Source organism: Pan troglodytes, chromosome 19, assembly GCF_028858775.2.
Source record: "Pan troglodytes isolate AG18354 chromosome 19, NHGRI_mPanTro3-v2.0_pri, whole genome shotgun sequence".
Lineage (NCBI taxonomy): Eukaryota > Metazoa > Chordata > Mammalia > Primates > Hominidae > Pan > Pan troglodytes.
In genome coordinates this window covers 11,505,180-11,531,132 of record NC_072417.2, presented here as the reverse complement: position 1 = coordinate 11,531,132, position 25,953 = coordinate 11,505,180, and the positions used below count along the sequence as shown (strand labels likewise).

The window sequence follows — 25,953 nt, the reverse complement described above, 5'->3', positions numbered from 1 at the left end:
GGGACGTGGGCGTTGTTGGTCGTCACCGTGGCAGGGGATGCTCCGAGCATTCAGGACCCAGAGGCAGGGCTGCTAAACGCCTCCTGCGCCTCCCACCCCAAATGCCGGTGTCGAGGCCTGGGCACCCATGTTACGGGGAGAGGTGGCTCCAGGGCGGTCAGTGAAGAGTTTGTGGTGTCGTCTCCATGGTGAGGAAGATGTGGAGACGGAACAGTCAAGGACCCTTTAGAGGGAGGAGGAGGCCAGAGTGTGGGGAGGGCCGAGGTGGGAAGGGCAGAGTGTGGGGAGGGCTGAGGTAGGAAGGGCAGAGTGTGGGGAGGGCCGAGGTAGGAAGGGCAGAGTGTGGGGTGAGCCAAGGTAGGGAGGGCTGAGCCCCTAAGAAGGGGGCAGGGGAGAAGCCAGATGGTCCCGGGCTTCAGGGAGGAGAGAGCCAAGATGCCATCCGTGGGGACGTTGGAAAGGACAGATGCGATGTCCCCCTCCGTCCTGAGCGCCGCCCCAGCTGCCCCACCCTGGCCCCACTCACTCAGTATCTCCGTCTGTCCTTCCCCCACAGACCTGTACTGTACCCTGGAGGTGGATTCCTTCGGCTATTTTGTCAGCAAAGCCAAAACCAGGGTGTTCCGGGACACAGCGGAGCCCAAGTGGGATGAGGTGAGTGGCAGGGGCTGGCGTCTCTGTGGGGACCCCACCGCCCCGTGCTCGTGGCTTGTCTGCTGGGGACGGCCAGCCCGTTGGTTGGACCAGCTGTGTCTGCACCCCCCTTTCTGCTCCCTGCTCCTCTGGCTTCTGATCACGGTGTGTGTCTGGGTGTCAGACCCTGTGGTGTCAGCTCAGGCCCCCAGACTCCAGGGGTGATGGGAGGCCTCTGGGAGCTCCAGAAAATCTGACGTGTCCTTCGTGGGCCGTGCTTACTCCCTCCTCCTTGCAAAGCTGAGGCGCGCACCTGCCGGAAAGCCAGGCCTCCCAGCTTCGGAGATTCAGGGCCCTTTGTCCCATCTTTTCCCAGGAGTTTGAGATCGAGCTGGAGGGCTCCCAGTCCCTGAGGATCCTGTGCTATGAGAAGTGCTATGACAAGACCAAGGTCAACAAGGACAACAATGAGATCGTGGACAAGATCATGGGCAAAGGACAGATCCAGGTGAGGCCAGGGCGAGGCTGAGGGAGCCTCCAGGAGGTGGTTCCAGTTGAAAAGGAATTCTGGTCAAGGAGCCTGCTCTTGCGTGATTTTGGTTCCAAGCTGGTTGGAGGAAAGTTCCCCAGGAGGTGGTTCTCCCCTCCCTGCTAGAGGTGGCTGCCTGTTGTGGCCCCGGAAGCCCAGGTGTGTGCCTGGCTCCTCAGGTGGGTCATCTACGCTTCTGCAAGATGGAAATGACCAGCTTTGTTTTCACACCCCAGCATTAGTCTATGGGTGGTTGTTTCCCGCAACGCCATGTTGAGAAGGATTCAGAGGCTGCGTCGGTGAATGGGAGGGAGGAATGCTGTGTGTGAGGAGCCGTGTCTGCCATTGACGGGGGACCGGAGTTAGGCACACGGACCAGGCGTTTGCTCTTCTGCCCGAAAGACTTAGGGTCCTGCTTGTTGGCTTGGGGGGAGGGCGGTCTCTGACTTCTTGTTAGGGTGGCTGGACCTTACTCAGCTGCGTTGGGAGTCTGTGGCTTCGGGTGGGGACTCTGGGTGTTAGTAGAGGCTGCGCCTGGGGTTAAGGGTATTTATGCTTCTGGGCGCAGTGGCTCACGCCTGTAATCCCAGCACCTTGGGAGGCCGAGGCAGGTGGATCACGAGGTCAGGAGTTCGAGACCAGCCTGGCCAACATGGCGAAACCCCATCTCTACTAAAAATACAAAAATTAGCAGGGCGTGGTGGCGTGCGCCTGTAATCCCAGCTACTCAGTAGGCTGAGGCAGGAGAATCGCTTGAACCCAGGAGGCGGAGGTTGCAGTGAGCTGAGATCGCGCCTGGGTGATGGAGTCAGACCGTGTCTCCAAAAAAATAAAAATAAATAAAAACAGCATTTATGCCTCAACTGTGCTTTTGGCTCCCTATAAACATATATAGGAAAAAGGCCTTTGTGTGTGCAGCCTGTGTCTCTGAAACATTCTGCCAGTTTTGAAGATGGCTGCTATTCACCAACCTATTAAGAGAAGTAGGCTTGGGAGCGGGAAAAGGCGTAACATGGTGGAGCCACTCACACTCCCGTCTGGTACCTCGTGTGGCCTCGTGCTGTGCCGCAAATGGTCTGGTTTGGGGGTAGCTTCTGTGACCATGAAATGAAGGGAGACGGTAACTGACCCGTACTGAGGTTGAGCCTCGGGCGTTGGGCATGCTGAGCTTCTTGACAGTGGCCGCAGACGTGATCCAGGCGCAGCTGGGCGCCGAGCTCCTTGACAGTGGCCCCGGACGTGATCCAGGCGCAGCTGGGCGCCGAGCTTCTTGGCCGTGGCCCCGGACGTGATCCAGGCGCAGCTGGGCGCCGAGCTTCTTGACAGTGGCCCCGGACGTGATCCAGGCGCAGCTGGGCGCCGAGCTTCTTGACCGTGGCCCCGGACGTGATCCAGGCGCAGCTGGGCGCCGAGCTTCTTGACCGTGGCCCCGGACGTGATCCAGGCGCAGCTGGGCGCCGAGCTTCTTGACCGTGGCCCCGGACGTGATCCAGGCGCAGCTGGGCGCCGAGCTTCTTGACCGTGGCCCCAGAGGTGATCCAGGCGCAGCTGGGCGCCGAGCTTCTTGACCGTGGCCCCAGAGGTGATCCAGGCGCAGCTGGGCGCCGAGCTTCTTGGCCGTGGCCCCGGACGTGATCCGGGCGCAGCTGGGCGCCGAGCTTCTTGGCCGTGGCCCCGGACGTGATCCGGGCGCAGCTGGGCGCCGAGCTTCTTGGCCGTGGCCCCGGACGTGATCCGGGCGCAGCTGGGCGCCGAGCTTCTTGGCGGTGGCCCCGGACGTGATCCGGGCGCAGCTGGGCGCCGAGCTTCTTGGCCGTGGCCCCGGACGTGATCCGGGCGCAGCTGGGCGCCGAGCTTCTTGGCCGTGGCCCCGGACGTGATCCGGGCGCAGCTGGGCGCCGAGCTTCTTGGCCGTGGCCCCGGACGTGATCCGGGCGCAGCTGGGCGCCGAGCTTCTTGGCGGTGGCCCCGGACGTGATCCGGGCGCAGCTGGGCGCCGAGCTTCTTGGCCGTGGCCCCGGACGTGATCCGGGCGCAGCTGGGCGCCGAGCTTCTTGGCCGTGGCCCCGGACGTGATCCGGGCGCAGCTGGGCGCCGAGCTTCTTGGCCGTGGCCCCGGACGTGATCCGGGCGCAGCTGGGCGCCGAGCTTCTTGGCCGTGGCCCCGGACGTGATCCGGGCGCAGCTGGGCGCCGAGCTTCTTGGCCGTGGCCCCGGACGTGATCCGGGCGCAGCTGGGCGCCGAGCTTCTTGGCCGTGGCCCTGGACGTGATCCGGGCGCAGCTGGGCGCCGAGCTTCTTGGCCGTGGCCCCGGACGTGATCCAGGCGCAGGCTGCGATGGCTCCGTCTACAACAGGGAGCTGAATGATGCTTTTTAGCAGGAAGCATTTGTTCTCTGATGCATTGTCATGGCCACCGAGTTTGGTATCTGGCTCTTACCTGCAGGTCCTTGGTAGCGTTGCCCCTGGGGAGCTGTGTGGGTCTCCCACTCGCTGCCCCATCTCAGGCTCCAGTGTTTGAACCAGGGGCCCCCACGTGGAGGGGCCTGGCCTCTGCCGCATATGCCCTGTGTTCCTAAACACGTCTCTTTCCGATGCTGTGGGGCCTGCACCCTGCTTCTCAGTACTCGTCACTAGGGAGACAGGGCTGCCAGGCAACTGCCAGCCAGTCCTTCGTGATTTAGGAAATGGGCTCTAGAGATTCAGTCCCTGGGACCTGCTCTCTGTGGGGATAAGGGGAGGGAGCCCCATCTCCCTGTCCCTGGGCTGGGCTAGAGGGACAGGCACGGAAGGGTTCTGGGCTGGCCTGTCCAGCCCCAGGAGACGCCCAGGCAAGAGACGAGTGGCCGCCACGCCACACTCCCTGGGCCACTGGTGGCTGTGGAATAGACGAGTTACAAGGATGTGCCGGGCAGCCAGCCCCGTGGGCACGGTGGGCCCCAGCCCCTTGAGAACTCAGCTCCCAGATCCCGAGGGCACATTCCCCCACCTGGACTTCAGCCCCATTGCTTCTCTCCTTCTCACTCAGCTGCACAAGCCCCAGGGGAAACACACCATCAGTCACTGCAAGCCTCTTGGAGACAGGAGCAGATGGAGGCGGTGGGGGAGGGAGGAAGCCAGGTTATGTTTGGCAAAGCAGAAGGCAGAGTCTGGTAAGGAAAATGTTTCTGTGTTTAAGCTTCGAGGAATGTTAAATGCCTGGGAGTTGATATTAAAAGAAACATAAACCTTCCTGCTGCCAGCTGACCTGGGCCTGTGAGCGGACAGTTCAGAGCCAGAGTCCCCTGGAGGCCTTTGAAGTCCCCCAGCACTCAGCGTGCCAAGGCCCGGCCCTGGCCCTCCGCTGCAGAACCATCTCACCAGCCTGCCTTCGGCGGGGGAGGCATGCCCCAGGGGCGGGCCGTGGCTTAGGAAGTCTCGCCCCGTGACTGCCCTCAGAGCCACCGTGGATGGCCAGGCTGGGTGACGAGTCCACACGGAGCTGTTCCCACGAACCCGGGCCCCACGGAGCCACGGAACGGTCTGTCCCCACAGCTTGTCCCTGCCTTCACTCCGGCCACACATCTAAGGAAGGGAACTGGCACTAGCCTCTGGAATGCAGTCTTTCTGCCCGCCGGCAGGCGCTGAGGACATAGTCAGAGGTGGCTTTGAGATAGGGCCCAGCCCTCGGGGATATTCAGGGGGCCTGAAGGAAAGGCAGGAGGAGGGGGGCAGTCTCTGAGGCCCCCACTTCTCTCTAAGCCCCCTCCCAGCAGCCCATCCAGAGAAAGCAAGGGGCCCTACGGCCTAAGCGCAGGCATTTGCTGCTGTGGTGAGGCCCCCACTCTGGGTCGCCTGATGGGGCAGTGGGGCAGGAGTCTCAGCGGCGGGGTGGGGTGGGGGAAGCATTTAGTGACAGACAGACGGCAGCATGCGTCCCAATGTGTGTCCAGCACTTGTGCTCCTGGAGGCCGCTTCCCAAATGCCATCTCCTCGTGTGATCCTTGTCGTGATCCTCCAGGGAGAATGACAGTCCCTCCTCCCCATCTTACAGATGAGGACACTGGGGTACTGAGGTTAAGTACCTTGGCCAAGGCATCTCTGCGTATGGTATGTGGGAAAGGCCATGTTCCCTCCTCTGTGCCATGTCCCCACGTCTCAGGCCTTTGTCAACAAATCCCCCAGCCCGGACAGAGGGCCGTGGCATGGCTAGTGGCCTGGAGAAGCAGCTGAGGTGCTGCTTTATGGCATAAGGTAAGCGTCCTTTGTCTTGGAGTCCTCTGGGCAGGGGACACTTGTGCCTGGTGCCCCTGGGAGGAAGGAGAGGAGCACGTGCGGGAAAGAGCAGGAGGCCGAGGTGGGCTGATCACGAGGTCAGGAGTTCGAGACCAGCCTGGCCAACATGGCAAAACCCCTTTCCTACTAAAAATACAAAAATTAGCCAGGCGTGGTGGCACGCGCCCATAATCCCAGCACTTTGGGAGGCCGAGGCGGGCGGATTACAAGGTCGGGAGTTCGAGACCCGCCTGGCCAACATGGCGAAACCCTGTTTCTACTGAAAATACAAGAATTAGCTGGGTGTGTGGCCCACGCCTGTAATCCCAGCACTTTGGGAGGCCGAGGCGGGCGGATTAGGAGGTCGGGAGTTTGAGACTCGCCTGGCCAACATGGCGAAACCCCGTCTCTACTAGAAATATAAAAATTAGCCAGGGGTGGTCGTGCGTGCCTGTAATCCCAGCACTTCGGGAGGCCAGGGCGGGGGGATCACCTGAGGTCAGGAGTTCGAAACCAGCCTGGTCAACGTGGTGAAACCCTGTGTCTACTAAAAAAACAAAAATTAGCCAGGCGTGATGGCGGGCACCTGTAATCCCAGCTACTTGGGAGGCTGAGGCAGGAGAATCACTTGAACCTGGGAGGTGGAGGTTGTAGTGAGCTGAGATTGCTCCATTGCACTCCAGCCTGGACAAGACAGAGTGAGATTCTGTCTCGGGAAAAAAAAGAAAAGAAAACAGCAGGAGGGGTACTTAGCATGCGTCTGTGAGGTCCCCAGCCCAGGACGGGGTCCTGGCCTCCAGGGACCCACTGTCAGATTGGAAAGACGAGTATATTGGTCCATGTTCTCCAGTGAGAAGAATGCTAGATGTCAGCCACAATAGCCGTGCACACATGAGCGAGCCCAGGACGAGCCCAGCACAGTGCTAAATGCTTCCATCTGCTGTCTCAGGAGATCTTCCCAGGACCCTGTGGGAGAGGAATATCATCACAGCTAGAAAGATGAGGAAGCTGCGGCTAAGGAGCCCGGCCAAGGCCATGTGCCCAGGAGTGAGCCAGGGCGGGCAGCTGGCTGCAGAGCCCATTTCTAGATGTCCTGCTGCCTCCTGCTGTAAGAAGATGGAAGATTGTCCTGCTGTAAGAAGACGGAAGATTGTCCTGCTGTAAGAAGACGGAAGATTGTCCTGCTGCTGCTGTAAGAAGACGGAAGATTGTCCTGCCGTAAGAAGACGGAAGATTGTCCTGCTGCTGCTGTAAGACGGAAGATTGTCCTGCTGTAAGAAGACGGAAGATTGTCCTGCTGCTGCTGTAAGAAGACGGAAGATTGTCCTGCCGTAAGAAGACGGAAGATTGTCCTGCTGCTGCTGTAAGAAGACGGAAGATTGTGCTGCTGTAAGAGGACGGAGGATTGTCCTGCTGTAAGAAGACGGAAGATTGTCCTGCTGCTGCTGTAAGAAGACGGAAGATTGTCCTGCTGTAAGAAGACGGAAGATCGTCCTGCTGTAAGAGGACGGAGGATTGTCCTGCTGCTGCTGTAAGAAGACGGAAGATTGTCCTGCCGTAAGAAGACGGAGGATTGTCCTGCTGCTGCTGTAAGAAGACGGAAGATTGTCCTGCTGTAAGAAGACGGAAGATTGTCCTGCTGTAAGAGGACGGAGGATTGTCCTGCTGTAAGAGGACGGAGGATTGTCCTGCTGTAAGAAGACGGAAGATTGTCCTGCTGTAAGAGGACGGAGGATTGTCCTGCTGCTGCTGTAAGAAGACGGAAGATTGTCCTGCTGTAAGAGGACGGAGGATTGTCCTGCTGCTGCTGTAAGAAGACGGAAGATTGTCCTGCTGTAAGAAGACGGAAGATTGTCCTGCTGTAAGAGGACGGAGGATTGTCCTGCTGTAAGAGGACGGAGGATTGTCCTGCTGTAAGAGTACGGAAGATTGTCCCGCAGGAATTCAGAGGCAGAAAGGTCACCATGGGCTGGAATTAGGGAGGCTTCAAGGAGGAGGTGGAACAAGAGCGATTTGGAAGCCTGGGTTTTTTAATTCCAAAAGCAATGTTTGTATGAGAAAGAAAATTGCAGTAGAAGCAAAGAGACTTGAAACCTAATCAGAAACCATCCCTCCGGCTCCTCTGAAGCAGCCGGTTTATTCTGTGCCTTTTCCCTTCTTGAGGTATACACATTCTTATGTAGATTTAATCAGGGCCTGTTTTGTCTGTTTTTCTGTTTTCATGGATTATTATAAACCTCCTTTTCTCTAAAGCTGTATGGAATCTTCCTAAGCACCTTTTTGGATACTTTGTTAAAAGTACTTTATATTCTTTGTAGAAATCTTGGTATAGAGCGGCCAGCGCAATTGCTATGCTAAGGCTCTGTGTTATTCCAGCAAGGTGGGCAGGCCCGCTTCCGCAGAAGGGAGTAGGGTGGGCGTTCCGGAGGACAGACCCGCCTGGCAGGGAGGCAGGAATGTGAAGGGAGGGTCCCAGGAAAGTCAGCCTCAGCAGGGGTGGCGGGGAGCTGCAAGCAAGGCCAGTAGAAGGAATGAATAAAAGGAGAGGATTCCTGGGGGTTTGGCCGGAAGAGGTCTTTTTTTTTTTGAGATGGGGTCTTGCCGTGCTGCCCAGGCTGGAGGGCAATGGCGCAATCTCGGCTCACTGCAACTTCCGCCTCCCAGGTTCACACCATTCTCCTGTCCCAGCCTCCCGAGTAGCTGGGATTACAGGCGCCCACCACCACGCCCAGCTGATTTTTATTAGTAGTAGTAGAGACAGGGTTTCACCATGTTGACCAGGCTGGTCTCAAACTCCTGAGCTCCGGTGATCTGCCCGCCTCAGCCTCCCAAAGTGCTGGGATTACAGGCGTGAGCCACGGCACCCGGCCTGGAATAAATCTTAGAGGGCGTTTAATCCAATCCTGTTTTCCGGAGAGAAGGAAATGGACACCAGCAAGGGTGAGCGAGGCAGCCGCGGTCACAGAGCTTGTTAGTGGGTGAACAAGGGCCCCAGACTCAGGGCCCCCATCCAGGTCCGCTTAGCTGGGAGCCCCCCCTCCACCGGCTCTTGCCCCTGCCCCCCGGCGTAGTCTGCCCTGGCTCCTGGTCCCAGGGGACTCCACTGTGTTTATCCTACTCTATTTCCAGCCTTGCCGCTCCAGCTGCAACCTACCCGCTAGCTGATTAGCATATTCCCAGGGTCCGGCCCTTCTTGGCGGGCTGGGCCTGAGGAGAGCGCTTTCCCTTGGGGCCCCACAGCTCAGTTTCTGCCACTGTCCCCAGACTGGAGAAAGGCCTGAGACCAAGAAGCTACTTAAACCCGAGGGGCCCTCTGCACCCCCTGCCCGCCCCCCGGCCCTGCGTCATTCCCTCGCTCACCGCAGGCTGGGGACAGCCCCCACCCCACAGTCCACCTCTGCTCCCTGTGCCTGGGAGGCAGCTCCACTTCCCCACGTGCCTGCCAGGGCAGCCCCTCCCTGGGCACAGCAGTGCTGAAGACCCTGTGGTGGGAGGGGCAGGTTCCAGGCCAGGAAGGGAGTGTGAGCCACCGCGTCAGGCCTTTATTCTTTTTAAAGAAAAAATAGTGGTAGAAGCCAGGCATAGTAGCTCACGTGGTGTAGCTGTGGACTACTCGGGAGGCTAAGGAGGCGAGAGTGAGCTAAGGATTGCGCTACTGTACTCCAGCCTGGGTGACACAGCAAGAGTCTATCTCCACTGAAAAAAAATAAAAAATAAAAAATAAAAGATTGTAGTGAAATATACATAACATAAAGTTACCATTTTAATAAATTTTAGGGGCCGGGCGCGGTGGCTCACGCCTGTAATCCCAGCACTTTGGGAGGCCGAGGTAGATGGATCACCTGAGATCAGGAGTTCAAGACCAGCCTGGCCAACATGGTGAGACCCCATCTCTACAAAAACTAAAAAAAATTAGCCGGGCGTGGTAGTGCACGCCTGTAGTCCCAGCTACTCGGGACACTGAGGCTGGAGAATTGCTTGAACCCGGGAGGCAGAGGTTGCAGTGAGCCAAGATCATGCCACTGCACTCCAGCCTGGGCAATAGAGTGAGACTCCATCTCAAAAAATAATAATTTTTGGGTGCACAGCTCCATGGCCATAGGTGGATTTGGTGTTGTGCAGCCGTTGCCAGTGTGCATATCCAGAACTTGTTGGCCCTCCCCAGCCGAAACCCCATCCCCATTAAATCATAACTCCCCACTCCTGCACCCTTAGCCTCCAGTAACCACCTGCCTGCTTTCTGTCTGTATGAATTTGTCCAGTCTGGGAACCTTACGTAGGTGGAATCAGACAGCATTTGTCCTCCTCATGTCCTTGAGCTTCACCCATATGCCGTTGTGTGTCTGAATTTCCTCCCTTTCTGAGGCTGGATACAATTTCCCTGGATGTAGATGCCACGTCTCTTTATCTGCCCGTCCGTCCGTGGATGTAGGTGCCACGTCTGTTTATCCGTCTGTGGATGTAGGTGCCACATCTGTTTATCCATCCATCCGTCCGTGAATGTAGGTGCCATGTCTGTTTATCCGTCCATCCATCCATGGATGTAGGTGCCACGTCTGTTTGTCCTTCTGTCTGTCCGTGGATGTAGGTGCCACGTCTCTTCGTCCGTCCATCCGTCTGTGGACGTAAGTGCCATGTCTGTTTACCCATCCATCCGTCCATGGATGTAGGTGCCACATTTGTTCGTCCGTCTGTGGATGTAGGTCCCACGTCTGTTTATCCATCTGTCCATGGATGTAGCTGCCACGTCTGTTTATCTGTCTGTCCGTGGATGTAGCTCCCACATCTGTTTATCCATCTGTGGATGTAGGTGCCACATCTGTTTATCCATCCGTCCATGGATGTAGGTGCCATGTCTGTTTATCCACCCACCCGTGGATGTAGCTGCCACGTCTGTTTATCCGCCTGTCCATCTGTGGATGTAGCTGCCATGTCTGTTTATCCATCTGTCCGTGGATGTAGGTGCCACGTCTGTTTATCCATCCGTTCGTGGATGTAGGTGCCACGTCTGTTTATTCATCCGTTTGTGGATGTAGCTGCCACGTCTGTTTATCCATCCATCCGTGGATGTAGGTGCCACGTCTGTTTATCCATCCATTCGTGGATGTAGGTGCCATGTCTGTTTATCCGTCCGTCCGTGGATGTAGGTGCCATGTCTGTTTATCCGTCTGTCCGTCCGTCCATCCGTGCACATTTGGGTTGTTTCCACCCAAAACGCTCTTGCCTTTCGTTGAGAAAAAGAACCTCGTCCCTGAGGATGGAGACAGCACAGCCTCCTTCTCTCCAGACCCAAGCTCTGTCCCCCACCTGCCTCCCAGCTGTAATAGATGAGCAGGACCCGTGACCCTAGGGCATGACTGGTCACTATTAGTCTCCTGTAGTTGAAGCACACAGTTGGGCCCCCTGCCTCGGCCTCCTCTCCCCCCCGGCCAAGTGTCCCTGCCCCTTGACCCCTTCATCCTTCTTCCTGGGTCAGCTCTTTCCTCCCCCGGTCAGTGGTTTAGGTGCATCGAATGCAGACGCAGTCACCCTGAGGCCGCGGGAACAACCTCTGGTCCCTTGACCTCTTGGCATCTCAGTTTCTTCTTTTATTTATTTATTTATTTATTTATTTATTTATTATTTATTTGAGATGGAGTCTCTCTCTGTCGCCCAGGCTGAGTGTAATGGCGCAGTCTTGGCTCACTGCAACCTCCGTCTCCCGGGTTCAAGTGATTCTCCTGTCTCAGTCTCCTGGTTAGCTGGGATTAAAGGCGCCCACCACCATGCCCAGCTAATTTTCGTATTTTTAGTAGAGACGGGGTTTCGCCATGTTGGCCAGGCTGGTCTCGAACTCCTGACCTTGTGATCCACCCGCCTCAGCCTCCCAAAGTGCTGGGATGACAGGCGTGAGCCACCGCACCCGGCCAAGTTTCTTTATTGATTCATTGGGGGTAACTATTCCTGCCCCACCTTCAGCACTGGCTTAAAGGATCTCACATACCTGGAAGAGCCAGTCGGTGCCGTGACGTGCGCGTCCACGCTTTCACCCGTTTACTCACTTGTTTCTGTTTACGATACATCCTCTGAATGGCAGGCCCCGGGCTGTGGGTACAAAGACCCACAGACGGTGGGTACCAGGACCTCACCGTCTGGTAAAGAAAACAAGAGAACTTAGGCCAGGCACGGTGGTTCATGCCGGTAATCCCAGCACTTTAGGAGGCCGAGGCGGGCGGATCATGAGGTCGGGAGTTCGAGACCAGCCTGGCCAACATGGTGAAACGCCGTCTCTACTAAAAATAGAAAAATTAGCCGGGCGTGATGGTGCGCTCCTGTAATCCCAGCTACTTGGGAGGCTGAGGCAGGAGAATTGTTTGAACCAGGACCCGGGAGGTGGAGGTTGCGGTGAGCCGAGAATGCGCCATTACACTCCAGCCTGGGCTACAGAGCGAGACTCTGTCTCAAAAAAAGGAAAACAAGAGAACTTGGATCGTTAGCCAGTGTTGCCGGGGTTTTGAGGCCAGACAGATCTTGCGGGGCTGAGTCTAGCTTTCTCCATCGTTAATTGGGAGAACAGAGCAAGTATCTTTGCCTCTGAGCCTCAGCTTCCTGACCGTCAGATGGGCTGTAAGAGGACTGAATGTGAGGGTCCATGAAACCCTGGACCCGGGGCCTGGCATGGAGTCAGTACGCGGTTTGCCCTAAGCTGGCGGGTTCAGGCAGCCTGTCCCCCACCCCTCTCCAGTGGTTCTGGGTGTCACTTGTCCAGCAGCCCCCTCCTAAAGGCTGTCACCTATAAGTGGTCCCCTGGGTCGGGGCCTTTGGCTGGCCGAGGCAGCATTATTTTCTTAAGCTGATGGGGTCAGACTGGCTTTGCTGAACCAACCTCATAGCAGGGGCGGGGAAGTCAAGGCCGGGGCCCTCAATGCCGGCTGGCCCGAGGTTTCCCTGCCATGACCCAGCGCGGCAGCTCTGAGCTTGGCCTGGTGTGGTTGGAAACAAGGGGCCTTTGTCAGCGGCTGGGGAGCAGCTTCTGGTTTCAATTACTCTGGAGAGCACGAGGAAGCTTGCAGAGAACGTGGGGCCGCAGCCCGCCAGGGTAGGAGTCAAGGGCTCCCCTGCCCCACTTCCCTCCCTCTGACCCCCAAGGGGTGTCTTGTCCCCATTCGACTCTGCCTGAGGGTCCTGCGTGTGTGTCCTGGGGGCCCTGGGTTGTGAGCCCAGAGCCCCTTCCAGCTCCGGCCCCCTCTCGTTCTTCATGGTGGTACTGGGACCCCTCCCAGGAAGATGATCGACGGCCGGTAACGTGGGTCCTCAGTGCTTCCCCTGTTCCAGGCCTCACGCGTGGGCCACACTGCCCACAGCTGGGCCCCTGGCCCTGAGGGAGGCCTTGATTCAACTGGGAAGGAACACAGGCCTTTCTCTTTGGTTCCATCTCTCCCGTCCCCAACCCCTGCCCTGGCACTCACAGCCCCCATAGCTCCCTGTCCTGGGACACCGGAGTGACCTCTCCCTGGAAGATCAGCCCGCGTCGGCGCCCGCCAAGGCCAGGAGTGCATGTCAGGCCCTGCCTCGGCTCCTGGCTTAGGAGTTCCGCCTCCCTGCTGCTTGCCACCCTCACAGCTGGCCCACGTGGGGCTCTTCCCTCTGCCGCCACCCCCACCCCTGTGCCAGTTCCCCAGGCACATGGGGACCGTGGAGGCTGAGCCCCAGGCCTGGTTCTACTTCCTGCTGACTCTCCACTTCCTCCCAGGGCCCTGTGACTGCAGCCATTGTCCTGCTCTGGCCCTGCCCACCCCAGCTGTTTCGGGCACATTTGTTCTCCAGCCCAGACTCCCACCTGCCGTCCCTCTTCAAGGCAGGTCTAGACGCCTGGTTCTCCTTGGAGAGTGGGCAGCAGAGCCTCTCCTGGGTGGGGGAAGTCGGGGGAGGGTCCCTCGAGAGTGCCTGCCCTGCCATCGAAAGCTTTTCCAAACGTGGGGCACGAACCTCTCTAGTCAGCCCTGCTCAGCTGCCTCCATCGCCCAGGTGTTCCTGATTTTGGGAGCCTGGACTCTGCCCAGTGGATTCTGGGCAGGAAGCATCCAGCAGGAAAGCAGATGGAGGCGTGAGTTGGCTCCCCCCGCTCCCCTCCACCCCTGGGAAGTGCCACCTCAGCAGGCAGGCTTGGCGCCCGCTCCCCCTGACCCGCCTCTGAAGGGTGGGCACCATGCAGAGAAGCCGGTCCAGACAGGACCTCAGGAGCTGATGCAGTCAGGCCCTGAGAACATCCAGCCTCCCGACAGACCAAAAAAAGGTGTTCTCAGCTCTGGGTGCCGGGCTCCCAGACTCAGAGGCACGGGACCTGGGTTTGATCTTAGCCGGCCAACCTTGGGTGACCCTTCAGAGAGTGTCCTCTCGGGTCCGTGGCATTCAGCGAACTCGCCAAGGCGAAAGCCGCAGACATAGATGCCTCCCCGTGAGCCACTAACCTCCCTGCGGGCGGAGGCTGCTGCTTCCTCCTAGGAATCCAAAGGATCAGCTCCAGGGTTGTCCCACTTTCCATGTTTTCTGAAAGCTTCAAGAGAAGGACGCCACAGAAGGGTTGCCAGAGAATTTCTTGAGTTAGGGCTGAGGCTGCAGATGAATGCTGAGCGGGGGTCACCTTTAGGGTGGGCTCTGCTGGCCTCCCTCAAGCCTGCGGCCACCGCAGACTCACAGCAGCCCCTCGTGGCCAGCCCCGCCCTTGCCGTGGCCTGGGGGCGTGGACCGTGGTAGTGCTGGGCGAGGGTCTAAGCCCCAGTGTAGCCTGCAGCTTTGGGCTGGGGCAGGGAGGGATGGGCACAGCGTGTTCACGCCCTCGGAGGCAAGTGCTGAGCTGCCCTGGCTTCGGGAAAGACCCTAGCGCGGCTGGAGACGCAAGATGACCCAGACACGCCCGCCTGACCCACTAGACAGGCGCTGTCCCCTCTCGAGGCTGCCGGGGCGAACCCACAGCCACTGAGCAAAAGCCCTGAGTTTCCCAAAGGAGGGAGAGAAGCAGAGACAGGACTGGAGCTGCAGGTTCAGCGTCTGACCCAGAGGTGTCCTTACAAAGCCCCTAATCTCTCTGACCCCCACGTCCCCCACCCCGAGGGGGAGCGAGGCCTTCGGGAGAACTGCCTCTAGGAGCTGCTGGGAACCTAAGGTTTGAGCTGTGGGTGCCTGAAAGGAGGGCGGGGTGCTGAGGTGTGCCTCAGATTCTGCCTGTGGGGCGTGGGAATTCCGGGGAGGGACATGAGCCCCAAGGCAGGCGAGGGGTGGCGGAAAAGCAGGTGTGAGCCGGTGGGCCCCATGTCCCCTCTTCAGCCAGGGCGCCTGCTCTCTCTGCTTCTGCTTTTATCCGACGAGGTGGGCAGGGAGACGTCGGCATAAAATTTCATTTGGAAAAAACGGCAGGGGTGCGTCCTCAGCAGAAAAGAAATCTCACCGGAGACCGTGTGTCTGTTCCGAGCTCCTGATTTGACAGCTGTGGAAACTGAACCCAGAGAAAAACACAGCCGTTGAGTCCACAGGTCCCTGGCTCCCAGGGCTTTGCTTCTGGCCACCGTGAGCTCGGAGCTTGGGTGGAAGGGAGGCGTTCGGGAATCCAGGATGAAGAAAGAGCAGGGAGGCTCGGCGACCCCATCCCACCTTCAGGCCTCAGCCCCTCCTGCCTCAGGCTGCAATGTACGGCTGTGCTGGGAGACCCGGCCACACCTCCTCTTTCCCGGGAGGAGGAGCAGGCAAGCAGCCCGGGGGGCTCCGGCGGTAGGGACAGCATACTGAGGGGCCACGCCCTGCCCACTCTGTCCCTGGGTGAGTTTTGTTCTAGATAAGCAAGATGTTCCCAAAGGCTCAAGTGCATTTTTCACCCTTTTCCATGACCAAATGTGCTGTGAGAATCGCTAGGGGTTGCCAGGGACGGGCTGTCGGGACACTTCTCCTGCAGCAGACAAGCTCTTGGGCTGTTTCAGCCTCTCCTCCGTACCTAGAACCACCGAGCACCCTGGCGACACCAGCCTGACGTGGCCAGAGAGAGGCTGGAGGTCAGGCAGAGGGAGGCTGGAGCTGTGTGAGAAGCAGCACGTACTCGGGACTGCCCTAGGAGCCGGCGCAGGCCTTTGGGGAGTTGGGAGGACAGCAGGTTACCTTGGGCAGGCCTAGATCTGGGCCGTAGAGCAACTGATTTCATCCTGACTTTCATCCTGACTGCCTTCCTCCTTACACTGTGCCCATCTTCAACCTTGAGCCCACCCTGGACCCCTCTCCCAGCCCCACCTGGATGGATGGGTGGGTGGGTGGATGGGTGGGTGGGTGGGTGGGTGGATGGATGGATGGATGGATGGGTGGGTGGGTGGATGGATGGGTGGGTGGGTGGATGGATGGATGGATGGAAGGATGGGTGGGTGGGTGGATGGATGGGTGGATGGATGGAAGGATGGAAGGATGGGTGGGTGGGTGGATGGATGGATGGGTGGAAGGATGGGTGGGTGGGTGGATGGATGGATGGATGGATGGATGGAAGGATGGGTGGGTGGGTGGATGGATGGATGGATGGATGGAAGGATGGGTGGGTGGGTGGATGGATGGATGGGTGGAAGGATGGGTGGGTGGGTGGATGGATGGATGGATGGATGGATGGAAGGATGGGTGGGTGGGTGGATGGATGGATGGATGGAAGGATGGGTGGGTGGGTGGATGGATGGGTGGGTGGATGGAAGGAAGGAAGGATGGATGGATGGAAGGATGGATGGATGGAAGGATGGATGGATGGAAGGATGGGTGGGTGGGTGGGTGGGTGGGTGGATGGATGGAAGGATGGGTGGGTGGGTGGATGGATGGATGGGTGGAAGGATGGGTGGGTGGGTGGATGGATGGATGGATGGATGGATGGAAGGATGGGTGGGTGGGTGGATGGATGGATGGATGGATGGAAGGATGGGTGGGTGGGTGGATGGATGGATGGATGGATGGATGGATGGAAGGATGGGTGGGTGGGTGGATGGATGGATGGGTGGAAGGATGGGTGGGTGGGTGGATGGATGGATGGATGGATGGATGGAAGGATGGGTGGGTGGGTGGATGGATGGATGGATGGATGGAAGGATGGGTGGGTGGGTGGATGGATGGATGGAAGGATGGATGGATGGAAGGATGGGTGGGTGGGTGGGTGGGTGGGTGGATGGATGGAAGGATGGGTGGGTGGGTGGATGGATGGATGGGTGGAAGGATGGGTGGGTGGGTGGATGGATGGATGGATGGATGGATGGAAGGATGGGTGGGTGGGTGGATGGATGGATGGATGGATGGAAGGATGGGTGGGTGGGTGGATGGATGGATGGATGGAAGGATGGGTGGGTGGGTGGATGGATGGATGGATGGAAGGATGGGTGGGTGGATGGATGGATGGGTGGGTGGATGGAAGGAAGGAAGGATGGATGGATGGAAGGATGGATGGATGGAAGGATGGATGGATGGAAGGATGGATGGATGGAAGGATGGATGGATGGAAGGATGGGTGGGTGGGTGGATGGAAGGAAGGAAGGATGGAAGGATGGGTGGGTGGGTGGGTGGATGGATGGATGGATGGAAGGATGGAAGGATGGGTGGGTGGGTGGATGGATGGATGGATGGAAGGATGGGTGGGTGGATGGATGGATGGATGGATGGAAGGATGGGTGGGTGGGTGGGTGGGTGGATGGATGGATGGATGGAAGGATGGGTGGGTGGATGGATGGATGGATGGATGGAAGGATGGGTGGGTGGGTGGGTGGATGGATGGATGGATGGAAGGATGGAAGGATGGGTGGGTGGGTGGATGGATGGATGGATGGAAGGATGGGTGGGTGGATGGATGGATGGATGGATGGAAGGATGGGTGGGTGGGTGGGTGGATGGATGGATGGATGGATGGAAGGATGGGTGGGTGGATGGATGGATGGATGGATGGAAGGATGGGTGGGTGGGTGGGTGGGTGGATGGATGGATGGATGGAAGGATGGGTGGGTGGATGGATGGATGGATGGATGGAAGGATGGGTGGGTGGGTGGGTGGATGGATGGATGGATGGAAGGATGGAAGGATGGGTGGGTGGGTGGATGGATGGATGGATGGAAGGATGGGTGGGTGGGTGGATGGATGGATGGATGGATGGAAGGATGGGTGGGTGGGTGGGTGGGTGGATGGATGGATGGATGGAAGGATGGGTGGGTGGAAGGATGGGTGGGTGGGTGGATGGATGGGTGGGTGGGTGGATGGAAGGAAGGAAGGATGGAAGGAAGGAAAGAAAGAAACAAACATAGCTCCTAGGGTCTAATCTGCCATTGGCTGCTGGGTGACTCCTGTCCCCAGGCCGAATGCAGGCTCTGAACATTGCAAATACCCAGAGGTATCCGATGGGTGGGGAGAAAAATCTAGAGTGAGTCTCAGTGTCTCATTCTGGGAAGACACTTGGCCTTCCAGTCCGTAGGTTTTGGTTAGGGTCGGTACAGGAAATGGTCAGAACACACAGTAAGAATGCAGTGACCACAGAGCCACCGAGTTGGGGGACACTCCCATCCACACTCCCCCACAGCTGTCCCCGGAACGTGCCATCCTCCCGCCCAACTCGCACGCCCTCTGTGTGGGCGCTGGGCACCCCGGGCTCCCATGCTCGGCCTGCTTGTCTCTCTCTCATCCTGGAGCCTGCACCTGTCTTTGGGCAGGAGCCACTGGCAGGCTCTCTGCAGCCCCCAAAGCCTCGGGTCCGCCCTGCTCTCCTCCAGCACCTTCTTGCCCCCCAGCCTCGGGTCCGCCCTGCTCTCCTCCAGCACCTTCTTGTCCCCCAGCTCTGGTCCTCTGATGCCCAGCCGGTGCCCTGATCCTCTGGTGCTGAGAGAGGGAGTGTTCTTGGCAGACCTGAGCCACATCCCCTCGGTCCCCGTCCTCAGTTGGGTGCCAGGCTCCTCCTGGGCTCTGGACTCTCTGGGCGGCCTCTTGGGGCTCTCCCCGCCCCAGCTGGCTCCCAGGCTATCCCCACTGGGGCGCCTGTGGCCTTGGTCTAGCTGGCTGCTCAGAAACCCCCTCTCCTGGAGTCATTTGCGCTAGCGGAGAGGACGAGGAATCGGGGTTCAAGTGTGGGCTGGGGGAGAGGAGCGTCGTTCTGGTGGGAAAGAGGAGGTCACTCCAGGAAAGCGGCAGCTGCATTTCTAGGTTCTGAGGCAGAACTTTCCTCCTGGTGCTCACAGGCTGGAGGATTTGCCTGGAAGCCGTCCCCACCCCCAGCTGTCACCGAGGCAGCCCCGCTGCAGCCCTTGCCCCTCCCACTCGCACGGGGCAGGATGTGACCTTTTTTCCTCGTTGATGCCGCCGCTGACCACCTTAACCCGATTTTACCTCAGTCACAGCTGTGCTGGGTGGCATGACCCCCTCCCTAGGTGTAATGCGGGGTCCCACCCACGTCTCCCCGGGGACAGCCCCTCTCACTCCCCTGGCAGAGAGCCTGGGGAGGGGCTGAGGGAGGATGGGATGGTCCACTAGGAATGTTTTTAATTCCAAAGGCAGTGACATCTGTTCGTGGGGGCCTTAACACCAGGCTCTGTTTATCCAGCCTGGGGAGTCGTCTGAGGAGGGCTCTGGCAGGTGTGGGGGATGGAAGGGGTGGGGGGAGCAGGTATAGGGGGATGGAAGGGGTGGGGGAGCAGGTGTGGGGGATGGAAGGGGTGGGGGGAGCAGGTGTAGGGATGGAAGGGGTGGGGGGAGCAGGTGTGGGGGATGGAAGGTGGGGGAGCAGGTGTGGGGATGGAAGGGGTGGGGGAGCAGGTGTGGGGGATGGAAGGAGTGGGGGGGAGCAGGTGTGGGGGATGGAAGGGGTGGGGGAGCAGGTGTGGGGGATGGAAGGGGTAGGGGGAACAGGTGTGGGGGATGGAAGGGGTAGGGGGAGCAGGTGCGGGGGATGGAAGGGGTGGGGGAGCAGGTGTGGGGGATGGAAGGGGTAGGGGGAGCAGGTGTGGGGGATGGAAGGGGTAGGGGGAGCACGTGTGAGGGACGGAAGGGGTGGGGGAGCAGGTGTGGGGGATGGAAGGGGAGGGGGAGCAGGTGTAGGGGGATGGAAGGGGTGGGGGGAGCAGGTGTAGGGGGATGGAAGGGGTGGGGGAGCAGGTGTGGGGGATGGAAGGTGGGGGGAGCAGGTGTGGGGGATGGAAGGGGTAGGGGGAGCAGGTGTGGGGGATGAAGGGGTGGGGGAGCAGGTATAGGGGGATGGAAGGAGTAGGGGGAACAGGTGTAGGGGGATGGAAGGGGTGGAGGAGCAGGTGTAGGGGGATGGAAGGGATGGGGGGAGCAGGTGTGGGGGATGGAAGGGGTGGGGGGAGCAGGTGTAGGGGGATGGAAGGGGTGGGGGAACAGGTGTGGGGGATGGAAGGTGGGGGAGCAGGTGTGGGGATGGAAGGGGTGGGGGAGCAGGTGTGGGGGATGGAAGGAGTGGGGGGGAGCAGGTGTGGGGGATGGAAGGGGTGGGGGAGCAGGTGTGGGGGATGGAAGGGGTAGGGGGAACAGGTGTGGGGGATGGAAGGGGTAGGGGGAGCAGGTGCGGGGGATGGAAGGGGTGGGGGAGCAGGTGTGGGGGATGGAAGGGGTAGGGGGAGCAGGTGTGGGGGATGGAAGGGGTAGGGGGAGCATGTGTGAGGGACGGAAGGGGTGGGGGAGCAGGTGTGGGGGATGGAAGGGGAGGGGGAGCAGGTGTAGGGGGATGGAAGGGGAGGGGGAGCAGGTGTAGGGGGATGGAAGGGGTGGGGGGAGCAGGTGTGGGGGATGGAAGGGGTAGGGGGAGCAGGTGTGGGGGATGAAGGGGTGGGGGAGCAGGTGTAGGGGGATGGAAGGAGTAGGGGGAACAGGTGTAGGGGGATGGAAGGTGGGGGGAGCAGGTGTGGGGGATGGAAGGGGTAGGGGGAGCAGGTGTGGGGGATGAAGGGGTGGGGGAGCAGGTGTAGGGGGATGGAAGGAGTAGGGGGAACAGGTGTAGGGGGATGGAAGGGGTGGGGGAAGCAGGTGTAGGGGGATGGAAGGGATGGGGGAGCAGGTGTGGGGGATGGAAGGGGTGGGGGGAGCAGGTGTAGGGGGATGGAAGGGGTGGGGGAACAGGTGTGGGGGATGGAAAGTGGGGGGAGCAGGTGTGGGGGATGAAGGTGGGGGGAGCAGGTGTAGGGGGATGGAAGGGGTGGGGGGAGCAGGTGTGGGGGATGGAAGGTGGGGGGAGCAGGTGTAGGGGGATGGAAGGGGTGGGGGAACAGGTGTGGGGGATGGAAGGGGTGGGGGGAGCAGGTGTGGGGGATGAAGGTGGGGGAGCAGGTGTGGGGGATGGAAGGGGTGGGGGGAGCAGGTGTAGGGGGATGGAAGGGGTGGGGGAAAAGGTGTAGGGGATGGAAGGGGTGGGGGGAGCAGGTGTGGGGGATGGAAGGGGTGGGGGAACAGGTGTGGGGGATGGAAAGTGTGGGGGGAGCAGTTGTGGGGGATGAAGGTGGGGGGAGCAGGTGTAGGGGGATGGAAGGGGTGGGGGGAGCAGGTGTGGGGGATGGAAGGTGGGGGGAGCAGGTGTAGGGGGATGGAAGGGGTGGGGGAACAGGTGTGGGGGATGGAAGGGGTGGGGGGAGCAGGTGTGGGGGATGAAGGTGGGGGAGCAGGTGTGGGGGATGGAAGGGGTGGGGGGAGCAGGTGTAGGGGGATGGAAGGGGTGGGGGAAAAGGTGTAGGGGATGGAAGGGGTGGGGGGAGCAGGTGTGGGGGATGGAAGGGGTGGGGGAACAGGTGTGGGGGATGGAAGGGGTGGGGGGAACAGGTGTAGGGGGTGGAAGGGTTGGGGGGGAGCAGGTTTAGGGGATGGAAGGAGTGAGGGAGGAAGGAGTGTGGCCCCTTCCCAGGTCGTTGGGATAGCCTGAGCTGAACCCAGCAGAGATGAGGAGGGGTCCGTGGTGGGCTGCAGCGACTAGAATTCAGACTTCTGCTTTTGCTGGGGACATCTGTCTTGCACAGATCTTCTTCCACCCAAGACCATTGACTCCAGGAAGCAATGAGTCGGGCTTGGGGGAGAGAAGGCAAGTCTGCGCTGTCCCCAGAGGAAGCCCCCAGTCCACAGGGAGGAAGGGAAAGATGAGCGTCTCAGGGGAAGACTCCCAACTCGGCTACCCATCTGCGAAGGCACTTATGTCACCATGGAGACCAGCTGGCCATCGTTCATCCAGTCCGAGCTTGCTTTACCCAGACAAGTATTGAGCCTGTGGTTCCTAAGACAGATGAGTGCTGGGCCTTGGGAACAGGATTCACACGGCCCCCTTCTCCCACACACCCGGCGGCAGGGAGGGGCGTGCATTCTCTCAGTCTGCACCCTGTGGCCTGGGACCCAGCCCGAGGGAAGGGGACCATAGGCCAGTGAGGGGCCGATTCCGAAGTTAAGTCACGGCGCCAGGAGCACTGCAGCGCAAACGTGGAGAGCAGTTATAATGGCACCCTACCAGCCAGTTACACGACAGCCATTGCACGTTTGCTGGAGGGAGGTAGAGTAAAGCTGGGACCCAGCGAGGGTGGATGGCCTTTCCCCACAGCCCCGAGGGCCCCACGCTGACCCCTCTCCTCCAGGAAGCCTTCCCCGGTTGCCTCCAGCTGGAAATTGTGTCTCTCGATGTTCGTGGCATTTTGTCTGTCCTGTTCTGAGGCCGTAATATGGGATTTTGTGCGGGTTTTGTCCATCTGGGCGTGGTGCCTAGTAGGTGCACAAGTGACCCGTGCCACATGCACAAATGCTTGTCTGCCTCCTGTTGATGGACATCTCTGCTTTCTTGGCTGCCCCTTTGTCAAGCACTGACTTTTGATTCGTCTCTGTGATGCCTTAACCCCCACCCCAGGGTCGGGCACGCAGCCAGGGCCCTCAGTCACTGCCTCTAGAGTGACATGAGTGGGGCCAGGTGCAGTGGTTCATGCCTGTAAACCCAGCACTGTGGGAGGCTGAGGTCAGGAGTTTGAGACCAGCCTGGCCAACATGGTGAAACCTCGTCTCTGCGAAAAATACAAAAATTAGCCGGGCGTGGTGGTGGGTGTGTATAGTCCCATCTACTCAAGGGGCTGAGGCAGGAGAGTTGCTTGAGCTGGGGAGGCGGAGGCTGCAGTGAGCCAAGATTGCACCACTGCACTCCAGCCTGGGCGACAGAGCAAGACACTGCCTCAAAAAAAAAAAAAAAAAAAAAAAAAAAAATGACATGAGTGGGACCAAGCAGTGGGGCCTGAGGAGTGAGCAGAGCCTTCCTGGAGGAGATGGCTTTGTGGCTGTGTGAAGGGGCTGTCTGGGTCCTCCTGGAGCCCTGGAAGGGGCAGGCGAAGGAGGGGTGGAGAAGGGTGACTGAGGCCTCAGTTAGGGGACACAGGCATGTTCCTACCTCCGTTCGTCTCTCCACCTCCCCCTCAGGCGGTGCTGGTGAGGCTGTTGTGGCTCAGCCCCCACTTAGCAGCTCAGGTTTGAGGAAGTTCCGTGTGCACTGTCCAGGGGTGCGTGTGACGTGTGAGCCAGGAAGAAGCGGAGCTGGTCTGGCCGCCCCTGCAGGGACAGTGAAGACCGAGGCCCGATTCTAGCCCAGCAGGCCCCAGGCAGGACGCCCCAGGGCCCCCCTCCACCAGCCAGGTGGAAGATAGTCCGGGGCCAGATCCTGCCACACTAGGGCATCACAGTGAGTGACAGGGGTGTGGGCTTTGGAGTTGGCCAGACCTCCGTTTGTGTTCCAGCTTGTCCTGGCTTTGGACACGTAGCTCAGCTTGTCAGAGCCCTTCGTTTCCTCAGAGGTAAAGCGGGGATGCTGGTACTGACTTCATACAGTTGGGAGGGGTAAGTGACTTAATCGATGATGCCTGGTCCCTGCCAGCCTTCCACGAAGGACAGCTCTGACTACGGCTGTCTCTGCAGGGAAGCCACCTATTCCTCAAAAACACCAAGGCCTCCGAGAAGAAATCCTGACACCTGCCTGGCCGGTGACGCCAGATGCCGAGGGCTTGTCTCTGGGCCCCGACCCACCTGCCTTGGGGTCAACCAAGAAATGTCCTGACCCAGCTCTTTTTCCTGAATCCAAAGCATCATCCGTGTTTGAGTAAGGCACGGTGCTTGTGAGCACCAAGGGCTTTGGGGGGACCTCCCCATCCTCACTTGGCACTGTGTAACCCTGGCAAGAACTGGACCTCCTGACCCCCTGTCCTCACCTCTCTAGAACAGGGCAGTCACACCAACATGACAAGAATGTGAGGCTCACATGCAGTCGGGCGTTTGAAAGACCTGGTTCGCGATTGCCACGGTGCAAATACTGGTTTCCTTTCTGTGCCGTGCTGGGGTCTGCAGAGGTCCGAGGCCCCAGACACCCCTGGGTTTTGCATAGTTAAACATTTGGGATTCAGCCTTTCTCTTTTCTCTGAATACCGTACTCTAACTTGCACTGTTACCTTGAGACGTAATTTGTGTCCTAGTCTGCGGTTAGAAAGTTCACTAAATTGAGGGTCAAGAACAAGTTCTTCTCTCTCTCAAGGCACCCAGCACAGACGCGGGTAGTTGCCCGTGGTGTCCTCTGAGCCCAGCACAGACGCGGGTGGTTGGCTGTGGTGTCCTCGGTGCCCAGCACAGACGCGGGTGGTTGCCCGTGGTGTCCTCTGCGCCCAGCACAGACGCAGGTGGTTGCCCGTGGTGTCCTCTGAGCCCAGCACAGATGCGGGTGGTTGCCCGTGGTGTCCTCGGTGCCCAGCACAGACGCGGGTAGTTGCCCGTGGTGTCCTCTGAGCCCAGCACAGACGCGGGTGGTTGCCCGTGGTGTCCTCTGCGCCCGGCACAGACGCGGGTGGTTGCCTGTGGTGTCCTCTGCGCCCGGCACAGACGCGGGTGGTTGCCCGTGGTGTCCTCGGTGCCCAGCACAGACGCGGGTGGTTGCCCGTGGTGTCCTCGGTGCCTGGCACAGACGCGGGTGGTTGCCCGTGGTGTCCTCGGTGCCCGGCACAGACGCGGGTGGTTGCCCGTGGTGTCCTCGGTGCCTGGCACAGACGCGGGTGGTTGCCCGTGGTGTCCTCGGTGCCCAGCACAGACGCGCCCAGCACAGATGTGGGTAGTTGCCTATGGTGTCCTCTGTGCCCAGCACAGACGCGGGTAGTTGCCCGTGGTGTCCTCTGTGCCCAGCACGGATGCGGGTGGTTGCCCGTGGTGTCCTCTGAGCCCAGCACAGAGGCGCCCAGCACAGACGTGGGTAGTTGCCTGTGGTGTCCTCTGCACCCAGCACAGACGCGGGTAGTTGCCCGTGGTGTCCTCGGTGCCCAGCACAGACGTGGGTGGTTGCCTGTGGTGTCCTCGGTGCCCAGCACGGACGCGGGTGGTTGCCCGTGGTGTCCTCTGAGCCCAGCACGGACGCGGGTGGTTGCCCGTGGCGTCCTCTGCCCCAGGCAGCGGAAACCTTTTTTGGTGAGGTGCAAAGGGCCACAGTTCAAAGTGACCCCTCAAGAGGCATCTCTGGCTGGACGTGTGACCCGCGTCGTTTCGGGCTTTTGCTCCTGTCCCTGAGCAGATCAGTGACCCGATTCCCACTGGGATTCCCACACTAGGGGTCTCCTTTATCCTTACATTTCTCACCTGAGGAGGCTTCTGAGTGCCGGTCCACAAGGGTCTGGCCGGGTCACCAAGCTGGTTCTGAGGAAGGTGCCTGGGGCAGAAGTTGGGGGTGGGGAAGTGCGACCCCAGGGCTGTCAGAGTCTTTTGCCCGGGGAGGAGGGCAGCTGTTTGTGGCCAAAATGCAGCCCCCGCCTGGCCCCCGGCCCCTGCCGGCCCCTCCGCTTGGCCCCTGGAGCAGCCCGGTGGGCAACACGGGGACCCAGCAGGGAGGGACTGGGGTGTGGGGCTGGTGTAAACTTTATTTCGAGGGAGGGCGGCGGGGTCGGGGAGGAGCAGCGCCCTTGCCAGGGATGAAACCCGGGGTTGGGGCTTGGAGGGGCGGCCCTGGGCCTGGGAGGCGGCGCTCAGCCTGGGCTGCAGCCTCGCGGAGGGCGGGGAAGGAGGGATGCGGAGGAGGGAGGAGGGAGGAGGGACGTGGAGGGAGGGAGGGAGGGAGGGAGGGGAGCGCGGGGAGGGAGGCGAGCACGGGGAAAGCCGGCGGGACTAGGAAACTAGCGGGACTGGCAGCCGGGGCTGAGCGCTCCACAGGCGCCTTCTCTCCAGCGCCGCGTCCCGTCCCCCCCCCGGCATGACCGACGTCCTGCCCCAGCCCGACTGCAGCCCGAAGGCGGGGCGCGAACCCCTGGAGCTGGAGGAGTCGGGGAGCAAGCGCCCCCCCAACACCGGCGCCCGGCTCTGGGGCCGCGTGCGCAACAAGCTGCTCCGAAACAAGGTGCCCGCGGGGGCTGGAGGTTCCAGGGGGTGGGGGCTCGGGGGCGCTGCGGGGGCTCGGGGAGCTGCGGGGGCTGATGGGGTCCCGCTCGCCTTTCCCGCTCCCGCCCCCTCTGTGGAGTCCCGGGACAGAGCTGGGGTCTGTGCGTGTCCCTCTAAGTGGCTTGAACTTGATGGCGAATGCTGGG

At 60.0% G+C, this 25,953-nt stretch overlaps 1 protein-coding gene across 14 annotated transcripts in view; it reads left to right on the top strand.

The window, feature by feature from the left end:
- The window catches only part of ABR (ABR activator of RhoGEF and GTPase), a 203,030-nt gene that overhangs the window by 146,669 nt on the left and 30,408 nt on the right, over positions 1-25,953 (top strand). For 13 of the 14 annotated variants that reach the window (XM_024350157.3, XM_063799498.1, XM_063799497.1 and 10 more), the window contains 2 exons: positions 557-654; positions 1,010-1,141. In XM_024350157.3, coding sequence (XP_024205925.1) covers positions 557-654; positions 1,010-1,141 — 230 coding nt within the window. Of the gene's footprint in view, positions 1-556; positions 655-1,009; positions 1,142-25,523; positions 25,767-25,953 lie in introns of those variants that run through there. The other variant, XM_024350161.3, reaches the window with a different exon arrangement.